Genomic DNA, 14,757 nt, shown 5'->3' on the forward strand with positions numbered 1-14,757 from the left:
GCAATAAATTTAAAAGCCCGTCACTCTTGTCAGGACAACTGCACGAGGTGACCTGGTTGACCTTGTGGCAGCGCTGCTGACCTGTCTACACAGAGGCTTGGTGTGTAGTCGTGTGTGTGAGAAAACGTCATAAATAATACCGATCTTCAATCAGATAAACAGCTTAGTGATACGCTACCAAAAAATAAACAATAATACTATATTTTTACTGTTTTTCATTGTTTGAGAATATCACAACATTAGTATTTCTGTTATACTGTTAACTCCGCAATGTAGGGCCTTTTTTATAATTAATACAAAAATAAGAAATGAAAATCCCTTTAAAAACATTTAATACTCTAGACACGTATTTTGTAATGAAGCTATCTTCAGGGCACATGTACAATGTAATAACTTCTTAAACAAATAAGTAAAATATACACGCATGGAACATTTAAAACCATGTTGCATTTATAATGACATAGTTGTAATTTTGACCAGATTCTCTTTATTTAATATGTTAAATTTTCAAATATTGGGGTTGTCTTGTTTTTCATATTTATGTTTAGAATATTTTGAGGATATTTACAATGATTTAGTAGTTACGTATGTAATTCTTCTTTTGTGTTTTTCTCCTCCAACTTTGCTCCTATCCTTTCAATATCTAGAATTCCCATGATCTTTCAATATTTTTGGAACTATGGTCATTTCTTATATTAAATTGTATTTCTGATACATTATGCTCTAACAGCACTTTTTGCCAAGATTAGTATAATAAAATTAAGACTAAAATTCGAACACTTAGTAATTTAATTTATAACTTTAGTTACAGAATAGGATTATAACAGTACCGAAAGAGGGCCCGGGCGCTATCGTGTTTTACGGGCGAGGCGTAAGTTGGGCCGCAGATTAAATTTTTAATCACTTATTATGTTTACAATAATAGTAAAAATAAGTAATGATTGCAAAGTAATAATTTTCCACAACGTTTAAATTGTTTTAACATTGTACTACTCACTAAATTAAAATAAAACTGCTGATTTCGCTGGTTTTAAGTACATTATTACTACTGATATATAAGCAACAGGCTACTAGGGCAACCGGTGTTAAAATCGGCGAACACAGCATAACATAGACACCTGTACATAGCATTGGATACACCTGTACATTATGCGAAGTGAGACCGGGTCGGTATCACATGTAAGGAGACATAAGCATTTTAACTACATCTTTAATTTAATTTTTTAAATGTTCGAATCTTACATTTTATTCAGCGTTACCGCCTTGAAAGATTTAAGACTTGGAATACGAATACACCGTCTCATCAATGTAGGTCTACATGTGTCATCGTCTTTTCAGAGAATTGAACAAAGCCTGGTTCGGAAAAGTGTTAGAACTAAACTAATCCAGGCACTATAAATTTAACCCTTTGGATGCGAGCACTCCAGAGTTCGGTACTACTCAAAACCGCCGAGGCCTGTTTACAATCCTTTATGTTTCGTTTCGTACTGCTCTTAGTTATTCTTTTTTGTAAATTAAATTATTTCTTTTTTATTTGTAGTTTTTTTACATTGGCTATCGATAAGCGTAAATTAAAATTGCATTATATATATATATATATATATATATATATATATATATATATATATATAATATATACATACATATGTCAAAGTCAAATTGTTTATTTCGAAAACATGGTAACATGCATAGCAAACGTCTAGAATTTGAATTAAAATAATTTTGTCGTTTATACCACAATATCCATTCCTACATACAGTTTGTACATTTTTTCAGTCTCATTCATATGCCAATTCTATCCACTTCCAACGTCGGCGTCAGTCTTGTAAATGATCGGTCTCCCCGTTGTGTGCCATAAATTCGTCGACATTATAAAATGCCTCTGACGCTAAAAAGTGTTTGAGGCGAATTTTTAACGCATGGGGCGTTGGGCCACTTTTGATGGAATCTGGCAATCAGTTGATTAAATGGACACCAGCCTGTGAGGGCAAGTGCTTAAAAGCAACCGTTCTGTATCTTTCAGTTAGGTAGCTGTCTCTGCCTATGGTCTCATACTCATGTATGTCTCGGCCGCTTATCAGGGCACATCTTGACTTACAGAATAGAATTGTTTGCAAAATGTACAGACTCGGCAGAGTCAACAGTTGTATTGTAGGATTTTCAAAAATTTATTTTTGTAATTATTCGAATTGCTTTTTTTACAATTTTGTACGCTCTTAAAAATTGATATATATATATATATATATATATATATATATATATATATATATATATATATATATAAATTTGACAATTACATAATAATTGCTACAAAAAAAAGAAATTTACATAAAATAATAACTTTGTACCAGAAACATCTTTACATAAAATATCCATTGGACGTATGTTTAATTGATAAAGTGGTTATATCTTAGATTCATTATTAAATAACAAATTTTTTAAAATAGATTAAGAAGAAATTCTTACAAGCTTTGCGTAAAGTGTAAAAGAATTTAAATGTAAATTAGTTGTGTCAAGGTCTTTAGTGATAGCAACTATAAAACTGATAACGGTAGTCCTTATTTACTTCAAAAACAAAACCAAACCAAATCATTCGAAACAAACGTTAAAATCTTGTAAATAACAAAATAACTAAAAATAATACTTTTTCGCTAAACGGCAGATTTATCGAACGTTGCGTCCAATGGGATAAATACATTTTGTTTTCAGTTCAAAATAACATAAAATATTATCACTAAAGACCTCGGCTGTAAGGAATGTTACAACATAGTGGCCGTGTGGAACTGTGGCTCTAGTCCCGCGAGGTGTAACATTCAGATCTGCTGACTGGCTGTGACGTCACCTCGCCGCCAGTGGCTCCACCTAGATGCGCAAGAGCACACCCTTGTCTATTTAAATCTTATGTCGGTATAAGAAGGTTGAAAGGAACCAGTATTTGAAATCAGATTAACAAATTAAACAGTATTTGTTACATCTTGATATGGTTACACGAATCAATATCGATTTTTGCTACTTATTAAACTATTGTTCTGAAATATGATCCTAATTATCGTAAAGTTGACATTCGTTCACAAATGATTTTAGTTTTACGCAATCTAACTATGTAACCTGCTACATACTCGATAATGTCACAGTGAATTTGCAGATGTTGTAACTGAATATCTAAAAAGTCCTTTTTTCGTTTTTTTCACAGGCTACAACAAATTCTCGGTCTTCTCCATCACAGACGTGTTGACATTAAACGTTTCACAACCTGCCTGTTTATATAAAAAGTGTAATCAAAGTGAATGTGCTATCAATGTTGGACTTTTAAAGTTGTTGAAGAATCAGTATTCTTTTAATAACTTCCAGTAAACGCTTTGCACGAGTAATTGTTATTGTGCTCTCGTTTGCCCCGTGACCGTATACAGGCAAACTTAGGTTAGCAAAAATTACCTCAATTGCTTATTCACTTCAAAAACAGTTGTTGCTAAGTCAAGGCAGCAGATACTACTTTTTATTCACTTCGCCTATCGGAGCGGTATTACCGACCCTCTACTGTCGGCTTCACTAATTGCCGCACTTGCACAGTCTGTGACGGGCCGCACAGGAACATTCTCCAGCTGTTTTACAGTCCTAGAACGGGAAAATACCACTTTAAATATTCACTTCCTACGTTTAGTATGGTATGGTGCAAAATTGTTTTATTACACAGTCAGTGAGGGAAGAATTGAACAGCTGCGTCTAAAAAATGTTAGCGTTGACGACACGTGTTTGTTAGAACGTAGCCTACTGGACTTAGCTTCGTTTTTGTACTAATGTATTTGGTCGTTGATTTATGTTGTTGTTACCTTATGGATTATTTTTAGTTTTTTTTCGAGAATGATAAAAATATCGTTTGTATGACATAAAAATGTATTGAATAAGGTAAATGAGTTATGTGTAGCATAGAGTTATCATGGTGACGAAACTAATTCTGAGACATGACGAATTCCTACACTATTATTGTTGTATAATGTATTGTAAATATTCCTTCTGCGTAAATGAAGATGCAAAACTGCTTTATTAACTTTGTTTAGTTGACATCAATACCAATAGTATGCTTTCCGCAATGTACACAAAGAAAACATACTTCTTTGTTACTACAATACCTACTGTAATCATAGAACACCACCAGAATGGAGTTAGGACCAAATTTGTTATACAGATGTTATTGACTGCAGTGTTAAAAATTCCTGGTCAACTTGTTTGCTAATTTGTTTATTCTACGATATATTCGCTGATGTCATGGTTACCCATAAGACGAATGTAAACATGTTCGCTAACAAGCCTCATGCACCACTATCAGACTTAGATATTGCCTATGTACAAGTAAAGCTTCCAGCAAAATTCAGATGTAGAAGACGGTTCGTGCAACAGATATCACGCGTACAGACAGACACAAATGTTCACAATATAATTTTCTTCGTTGACGCTCAGCCAATAACCAGGTAACAAAACGGCATTGGAGATGACATTATCTAAAAGGGCGTTCGAAGGCTAAGCGGCGTAATACAAATAACCTACCGCAGAATTAATGCACTCTTTAAAAGAAAAATATATTGTTATGCAAACTTTGTATTAGAGCAACAAAAAATGTTACTAATTAATTGACTTAACTGTACAATACGCCAACTTGGCAACTGTTACCGTGACCGGCATGCTTTTAGTCATTTAGTGGCTGTCTGAGCGGCCAGGATCAGCCAGTATTGTCACTAGATTCATCGATGGTAGTGACAAATCCAAAATTTGTGTTAATACGACTGAATATTTAGAGTACACACTGGATAGATTGAATTTCTAGAATTATAGCTTTCTATCTACAGGTTTGTCGACCCATCAGTACCATTGTACAATTTTCAATTATAGACAGTAATATTGCATGTTTGTGGTATCCTGTAAAACTGTAATAATAATTAATAGCCAGTTTGAATGTTTAATTTATATTGTATAATTATACATGACATTGTTCGTCGTAATGTAAGTGACGTGCTCTGACTTTTAGATTTTAATTTTGGATGAATTTAAGTTTTTTTTTTCTCCTTAAGGAATTCATAATTTAATAATATAATAAATAATATTTCGCAATTTTTAATAAACTAATATTTCTTTGTTAATGGAGAAAGTCATACGGTAAACCATTATCAATATTTGATTAAGTAAATGCATGCAGTAAAACTATATGTTTCTTCATTTTTTATTTTTCCATTACTGTTTATACCATTTTTTCATAAAATTGTAATCGGTTATATTATTCCAATAATATTAATATATTATTACATCTACAAAGCAAAGTTATCGCGTCAGAAAGGTGGACACAGCGTTCATTACATATATGCGTACTTAAATATGCATTTTAAACGTTGTATTGGTTGGGAACACAAGCGAATTAACTATTATAGAATACACTATGATACATAGGTATAATATATTTATACATACAAAAAATTTGAAAGGTATCTGCAAGTTTGAACATGCATGTGTACCATGAAGGTATAAGAAGTTTTTTGGTCAACACCAGCAAAATATTTTATGTGTAAGATTCCAAGTTGTTAAAGACTTAAATTGCATTTTGTATGACATCGACGCGTTTATTGCCATTGTTATCGTTAAGAAAAGAGCCGATGAAAATAAATCAGTGCCTTTGATATTCCATGATTCCTTTAGTAGTTGTGTTTTTAATTGTGTATCTAATCTCTGTACATTATTGTCGCTTTGGAGGGAAAATGTTATACTATATCTGATTTATGTACCGATACGTTTCATATTATATTCGTATACTCGTATAGTTTATCATTTCAATGTTTATCTTTGATTTTATATAATGAATTATATGTGATAAGACTGTTCCGCAACGTTCGCCATTTGAGTATGTACAGTACAATTAAATACGAAGTATCGTACTTTTAACTCATTTCAGCTAAAGTACTACAGTTTAATTCGCCTACAACCATGTGCAATACTTTCTCCTTTACCGGAATCCCAAGGGCGGGAAAGAATAAGTGTCTACCACTTATTTTTTCCATTGACTTAGTTTTCCAACTTACTAAACTCATTACATAAACACTTAATTGTATGTTTATTCATATTGGTGTTAAAATATGTCTTACAGTAAATTATAATGTGTTTGTATCTCACGAATATTTAGAAAATTGTAAAAGTAATTCATGTTTCATATTAAAATTAGCATATAGCTTATCCTGTATGTTTCAGGAATAAAATGGTTGAAGAAACTGCAGTTGTCGACATGGAGGAAGTAGAATCAGAAGACGGAAACTCCGAAATAGATCTAGATTTTGATTTCAACGATGACATAAAAGAGAGTCTTGACATACTACTTAGCGTGCCATTGGTATTTGAGGATGACAGTAGTGATGAAGAAGGAGATACAGTGGAGGAAGCTAGAGCCGATAAGTCGCGAGGAGACAGTGTGGAAAGACAGTTGGAAGAATTGTTTGTCGAGGATAAGGATGGCCGTGAAGAGAGTGCGAGTAAGGACACGGGTCTTGAGAATATTTCTGACAACGAATTCGATGGACCAGAGTCGGGGGAATGTGATACTTCGGACGGTGAACTCCCTGACAGCCCGAGTATTGTCGTCACCTTGCCAAGCTCTCATTCGATTGACGTGCAAGGGGCTGTGGATGTGTCACTCGACGAGGAAGACAGTGATATAGAACTGTTGGATGAATACACAAATAAAAGCAGGAGTTATTATGATGCATCTCCTCATAAAGTCATGTCCAAGCCTGAACGGGAGGTCATTATTGAGTGTAGAAATGATCAAGAGAATATAAAATTCAGGGACAAAAAAGAAAAAGGCTCGGGTAAAGCTAAAGCCAGATATAAAACCAAAGACAAAAAAGACAAGAACAAAAAGAGAGGCGAAAGCGAAATAACTGATGAAGATACGAAAAGAAAGCTAAAACTCAAAAAGTATGTCGCAAGATTGAATCAGTACAAAGCAAAATGTTTAGAGTACATGAATCAAATTTCAAAGAAGTGTGAAACTATTAGAAAAGACGAAAAGAATAAAATAAAATCCGAGAGTAGCAAGATAAGAGCTCTTAAAGAAGAGGAGTCTAGGCTTAAATCTATTGTGGGGAAAATTCGGAGGGAAAGAGAACTTTCACCGCAAAGTTCAACCTCTTCCAAATTTGACAAAACCTCGCGTGTTTTATCAGTAGACGATTTGTCGAAAAGGAGATCAGATTCTACCGACAAAGAACGGAAGTCAAGATCCGAGAAGAAGTATAAGAGTAAGTCAAAGGAATTAAAAGAACACAAATTAAAGTACCAACAGTATATTAAATACTTGCAGTCTGAGAGAGAAAAATGTTTTGAAGAAAAGATGGTTTTCGACAAACACAAGCACAAATCTAAACGAAAACATAGAAAAAGTAAATCGTCCAGTCCTGAAAAAATGAAAGAAAGAAAAAAGTTTCGTCCTCCTGTTTTGTCTTTTTCAGAATTTTGCAACAGTCGTGAAAATCCTTCTCCGGAAAACATTATACTGAGAAAACCTATGGACACTAGTCCCCCAACCAAATTTGAGAAAAGAGACTCAGCTGTATCTGTAGACTCATTAGCAACATCCTCATCTGTACATAGCCACATTGATCATGTTGATGATGACAAGGAACTATTCATAACCTACTCAGATCTTGTGGAACAAGATAAGATTCAGGAAAGCAAGAAATTGGAAGAAGATAAGGATAACGTAGAGAATATTTTAGAAAAGGATCCAGAACTACAAAGCATATCTGTGTTCACGAGTGTGTTATTTAAAGGTTCAAAAGATTCTGAAGGAATACCTTTTATGGAAGAAGGCCAACCGCCAAGCCCAAGGAAGGAGACCTTGAAACCAAAGCCAACCTTTACACAGCCCTCTGGGCCCGATGAAATTTATGATTGGAATGATGACTTATCAACAATTTCCCAGTCTAGTTTCTCGCCATCTAGATCTCCCGTACCTAAGCTACATAATAGATCGATTTTGAATTATTTAGAAAACCAAAAAGAGCGGTCTGATAAAAAGAGAATTAAGCTCGCCGAAGAAAAGACGCACAAATCTTCTCGTTCTCGATCGAGAAGCCCAAAAGCAGTAAAATCTAAATTAAAAAAGAAAAAAAGAAAGCATTATTCGTCCGTATCAATGTCACCTTCACCACCTCCCCTGAAAGTGAGATCTCCGGACGGTTACAAAAAGAGGACATCGCCGCCAGCATACCTGAAGGAACGATGGAAAGACTATCCTTCTCCCCATGAACGTAAGAGAGAACACTATGAACGACCATCAAGAAGTCGTCGGCGGTAAGTTGCACACAGTTTTAAGTATTATTAATAAATAGTAATAATTATATGTTTTGTGTTGATTGACGCTATATTCAAAGGCAGTGTAGCGAGTACGGCAAAAAAAACCGAATCAAGCAACGTCGAGAGTGGCTGCTGCTTGGATGGGTGACCGCCGAGCGATCCTGTCCTTGCAAGCAGCCCGCCTACCCATCCATTGCCCCAATTAAATGTTAGAGAGGAGGCTTATTATCCCTAACTTCGCCTGGTAAAATAAGACATTCTTTATCTTGTTTGACGCTATAAAACTGTATAATTGTACTTGGTATAATTGTGTTTATTTAAGACTTGATTGCATTTAAATAGATTATTTTTAACCCATTCGGTTGTGGGACACAAAGATTTAACTTGTGGAAAGTAAAAGAAATTCCTCAGAATCATTCAAACTTAAAAATGCAAACCCGAAACTTAAAGTGTACGGTTTTTTAATAGGCTATGAATTTCAAATAAGTTTATTTAACTAATTTATCTTTATTATAGCTTTACCAGACACATTTTCCGAAAGATACAATTCTCGTTTATATCTACCTATTGGCGCGACCCTTTCATTCAAGATTCAGTCTTAGTCTTCTCTCCCTCCTGTTCTGAAGCCAGCTAAAATTATTAAAATTTCATAAAAGTCGATCCCCTCATTGTAGGTTTCAATTCTTAGGGACATTGAAAAATGAGATAAACATGAGTTCTAAATGTAAAAATTAGCTTCTTTGTTTAAATTTCGTTGTTGACGGTGGATATTTGAAAGAATAGCCGTATTGCAGATGTTTGTCATTGTTATATGTTAAAAAAATATAACACTACGTTCGATGATTGGAAACTATCCTCTTCTTTGTGTATCAAAACCTATGACGTAAGATCAACCTTATGCCTTAACGTTTTTAACACCTGATGAAGAAGATAGATTCCAAATCCTCGAAAAGGTAGTATTATATTTTTGCAACATAAATAGCTTGTCGTTAAGAAATATAAATTGACTAGCTGTTTCCCGCGGCTTCGCACGCGTCTCTTAAGCTTTGCCCGTATATTTCTTTGCCTTCAAATAGTGTTTGGATATTTTAATATACGTAACTACTGTGTTGTAATTGCAGTTTATAATGTGCAGGCGCTTTGATAACTTTTATATCTTGCAGTACAGCCTGGTGGTTAGTTACATCAATGGGCATTGCGTATAAACCTTCTACATAGAAAAATACAAATTTTCATAGTGATCGGTCCAATAGTTTCTGAGTCTATAAAGGACAAACACACAAACATTCATTTTTATATATTATGATTGCAGAAACAGTTTAAACAAAATTTGTCGTTTCTCTTAAGCTTACTCTATGCTTTAAAACTATAAGTGTAAAGAAATTTATATATAAATATATTTTTTGTCGCATTATATATGTTTACAAAGAACAGCTGATTAAAAATTTGAAAAGACTCTTTCACTTAATAACATATGTTTGCTGCAATGCATTTCTTACGGGTATTTCTGTAACCAGTGGGGCGGAATCCTGAATCGGGAAAGGGATAAAAAGTATCCTATAACCTTCTACAGATCAAGACGAACAAATTAAAAAAAAATTAGGCGAATCCGTCCAGCCGTTTGTGAGTGATGCTGTTACACACGAACAGTTTCATTTTTATATATATAGATTACACGAGTTAACATTCGACACCGGAAAGACTTGACTCGCTCGTTAGTATTTCGGTTTAAAATATCTACAATTGTCTCATGGACCATACTGTTATTAAATTGACCTACGAGTCTATAAAATGGAAACAACCATGTATTGGTGAGTTTTTCATTTAATAACGAATATTATTATATTATCGCTATATACAGTAACTAGTGGTTTAATTTTTTACCGACTATTCAATTTCCACTGTTATGCAAATTTGTCAACTGTAATTAATTGAGTACTTGTGCCTTGAGATTTAAGACCAAGTTCATTTTAATCTTTTAGAGCTCGTTAGTAATCCTCATTATAGTTAAACGTTTGATGGTGAAAATCAAGTTATGGGATAACTTATGGGATAGTTTCATCTAATAAACCCTGGTATAACACAAGTCTATGTAAAAATAGATTTTATTTTTATTTTTAGCTTATATTTTACGGAACAGCACGTCCGGAGTATTTATAATCCCGTTGTACGGATATACTCTCTTTACGTGGAATTTGTAGACAAATATAAAGTTCCAATTCCAAGAATTCATATCGGAAGTGTAATAATTGCAATTATAAATGTGGATTACCCTCTCACCCGCGTACGGCACTTCTAGGGTTTGAATATAAATTAGTATTGAATTATTTTAATATGAAATATTAATATTTCGTGCAGTATATGATAATATCGGGAGGGTGGCTATGTGGGGGTGCGCGCGGCGCGTCTCTACTCCCTATCGATTCCCGCCGCCGCGCGAGGCTGGCTGCTGCTCGCTATTACAACTCAACAACTTCACTGTTTGCCGTTATTTATATTAGTAACGATTAAATCCACGTACCGTGTCGCACGTGTCCGGTTGCAGGTCGATCTCGATTCGTGTCCAGAATAGAGTTCGCCCGTGCGAGGCGTCGGTCCTCGATTCTCTGGACGTGTACCGTTTGTAATATTTTCCTGTGCAGTATAAATCCACCGCGTGAATACGTTCGAGTGGTTTGTGACGATGGACCGCGCCAGGTACTTGGACGTGTGTATGCGACTGGGCAGCGGTGCCGTACCCCCGCGTGTGTAATGTCCAGGGACCCGATGGGGGCGGCCTGAGGCATGTTGGTATCGGACAACAGCGTCATCGCTCTCGAACAGATCCTCGAGGACCTTGAGCGAAGGTAACAATAGTACATAAGTGCTCGACTTGTATAGCAGAATTGTTTTTGGTTATATTAGAACTAAACTGATAATTTATATGTAATATGATTTAGCATAATCGGTCTCTGTCGAAGTGTTGTCAATGTAATATTATGTAGTGTACTAATTTATAGGGTATTTCATTATATCTATCATCGATCAAATAAGAAATTATGTCAGTGATCAAGTATGCTGAAACATTTCCCTGTAGACAAAAAAGGTTAAGCAACATTTAATGTAGTACGAGTCTGCATATAATTAATTACCTTTTTCCTAAGGATTAACAGTGACGCAAATTCATTTGTGGTCTGCAGTTCTTAATCTTCAGCTATAAAAAAATACGTTTTGTGTTCCTCTTTTAAGGTGTATTCTAAATGTAAAATAATTGAAAATAGTTTTAAAGAAGAAGTTTCTAATCACGGTTTAAAGGGTTTGGTTGTTTATGGTAGCTAAATAAGTGGTTGCAATGTACTTAATTCATTAAAGGATATGCGGTGGGAGAAGTATTTTATAATGTTCATAAGGAATAAGATCATATATAGAGGCTTTAAAATTGTTCCATTTAAATCAATTTAGATTTGTTCGTTATTAGTGCATGTACACAACTGATTTTGAAAGTTTTAGCCATTATATAAGTACAATCTAAATTAATTTACGGACTTGAGAGCTCGCGAGTAATTTTTCATTGTGCTTCGACGCAAGATAGTTAACATCTAGGTTAAAATCAATTAAGGAATATTCGGTTTACTTGTGTGCAAGAGTACTAACTATATCAGAGACCTACTATATGTGTTTTAAGTACACTCTTTTATGATAAGTTTTTTTTAGTATAAAGCTTTTCATGATTTTCGTATTTGTGTAACGTCCATTTTCTACATACACCTCAAGTGTGTGTGTGTGTGTGTGTGTATATATATATATATATATATATATATATATATATATTTGTACAAAAGATCATATAATTTCTTATTTATTGCATATTTCCATAATATTTTATTTTAAACTACTGTATATGTGGTTTATTTTTTTTATTTTTTTGTGCAGATAGATAAATTGAAATTATAATTATTGAAATTGTAATTATGATTATTAAGTACACAAATGGCACTTAAATCAAAATTAAATAAACGATTATTATTACATTTGTCTCTGTTCCCGTATGTTTTAAATCACATAAGTATAAATATTTGTTGGTCATACATTTGTTTTACGTAATTTTATTTCCAAATTCCGCCTTAACGTAATACTTTTATATGTTCTTCTAAACCACAATAATTATTGAAATAGTAAAATACTTATAAGAAAGTCTTCTTACAAGAGTTTATAAATACTTTAAAATTATTGTTTTTTTTATAAATTTCGATTGTGTCGTTTTTTTGGTATGTATCCAACTAATTTTCAAAATTATAGCCGTTGTATAAATAAAATATAAATCAATTTGTTGCATCCTCAAGAGCTGGTTGTACTCTTAGCTGTATTCATACAATATGTACCACTAATTATGGCGCGTGAGCATGTGTATGTGTTTATATAAAAATATACAAAATATGTATATTTATATAAACTATATAAAAATCAGAAAAGTTTGAACAAAAACTACAGTTATTTCTTCAATATTTAGTTTTTTTTACACTTTTTATACACAACAATACAATTAAAGACTGTATAAAATAAACAATAAATAAGAGAAGAAACACCTAATAAATTCTTTCAAGATAAATTAAGATAAGTTTAGACATGTTTGACATATGTTGATAGGTTGTGTTTTCCATATAAAAATATAATATAAACATACTATATATATATAAAGCTGTAAGAAAAATTAAACCTTGTGATAATGGCTTACGAAACTAGTTCATACTACAATTTAAACAACCACACATACTTAAATATACGCTACATTATTCAATTCAACTGGATTTCTAATATCTAGAAAATTAACAAAAATATGTTTATGTGTGCTTATATGTGTTGTTGTGTGTTTATGGTTATGTGGTTTTATATATATATATAATTACATATATATAAAATTACACAATTTTGTTAGATATATATATAATTTTGTTTCGCTAACGATTAATTCAAATAAAGCGAACATTCTACGGCTACAAATATAGTCTGTATATTGGAATAACAGTTAGACTCAAAGTAATATTGTGTTAAATTTGATTGGTTTGCCTTCCAAAGATTAATTTTCTGGTCAAGATTTAGGATGCTTAATTAAGAATATCGTTTGCGTAGAAACAGCCGCGTAGAAAAATACACGTACTTATATCATATCAGCATAACGTGATGTACTATGATAATAATATTAATATAAAAACGTTAACTGAAATAAAATAATGTAAACAAGGCGAAACTATGTAAACGTCGATAGAAATTGTTTGGACATTTATTTGTGAAATAGCAATTAATTTTTTTTTAATCGACTACAATTAAACATTAGCTATGAATGTAGTTTCAAGATGCATGTAAATATAATATTCAACATAGAACCATTAACTATAATCTAACTATAGTCTACCCCTTAGGACCTGTAAACGCGGCAGGTTTATGGCCTTATCTTATCACTAAAGGCGCACTGCAAGCTCGGTTTAGAATGACATTGGAACTTTAAAACATGAACAACAAATTCCTTTTCCTGTTGCGTCTACTCCATCTGAGTTATACCAAAAGTAAATATTAGTGTTCTTAGTTGCAAGAAAATTGCTATTTCCCACTTGAAAGTTTCAGTCATCTGGCGTAAATTAATATTGTAAGTATTTATTTCACTTAACTTATTAAAAATTACTTACATATTTATAGTATTTTTAGTAACTAATATTTTATTATATTTACATTAACGCCATTTTTTTTTTAATATCGAGTGTCCAAACTTACGATAGCTTTTTAAATATTGTATACATTTATTTTATGGTTATTTCACCGGCCTTGAAGAGATTGTCTTCTTTTTCCAAAAAGTAGTGTATATTAACGTCCTAGTATATTAATGGAACGACGTTTAGAAACTCTAAACATTGCTTGTCTAAGCGGGTGCGAGAGCTCTCCCGAGGGGTGTCGTGGCTGGTGTCAGACAGTCGATCGTGAGAACTGGAGACCAGTGCCAGACCAAACATTGCCGAGACATTACTGTTGTGTGTGAAAATATTTTGTATCGAATTCCACAACAATCAGCGCAATTACTTGCGACAGTATTGCGATTACATTAAGCGACAGTGTAGTTGCGCAAGTTCTGTCACAAATTTACTCGTTAGTGTAAACGGCAAGAGGCACGTTCATTCTTATTTACATTGAAATATCTTCAACTTATCTACGGAATGAGCCAACCTTATAGAAAAACATACGGAAAGTCGTTTGTGTATACATGTCCGAATGATCCGAAAACCGTTCAAGTTTAGAGTATTCAAATTTAGCTTGGATAAATATGTGATTTTACAATCGAGAGATCTTCATTGTTTTAAAGCGTTTTTACTCGCAATTGTCAACGGGACATCCTATAATTATTGAATGAACAGATTTACGCTAAAGCTTCCTTCGTTTTTCAGGTAGTTTTCA

General features: G+C 33.2%; 1 protein-coding gene across 2 annotated transcripts in view; it reads left to right on the forward strand.

The window, feature by feature from the left end:
- The window catches only part of LOC124357144, a 187,024-nt gene that overhangs the window by 127,111 nt on the left and 45,156 nt on the right, over positions 1–14,757 (forward strand). For both annotated transcript variants that reach the window (XM_046808643.1, XM_046808642.1), the window contains one exon: positions 6,232–8,331. In XM_046808643.1, coding sequence (XP_046664599.1) covers positions 6,239–8,331 — 2,093 coding nt within the window. In that variant the 5' untranslated portion in view covers positions 6,232–6,238. The remainder of the gene's footprint in view (positions 1–6,231; positions 8,332–14,757) is intronic.

The sequence above is a fragment of the Homalodisca vitripennis genome, chromosome 3, assembly GCF_021130785.1.
Source record: "Homalodisca vitripennis isolate AUS2020 chromosome 3, UT_GWSS_2.1, whole genome shotgun sequence".
NCBI classification, from domain to species: domain Eukaryota; kingdom Metazoa; phylum Arthropoda; class Insecta; order Hemiptera; family Cicadellidae; genus Homalodisca; species Homalodisca vitripennis.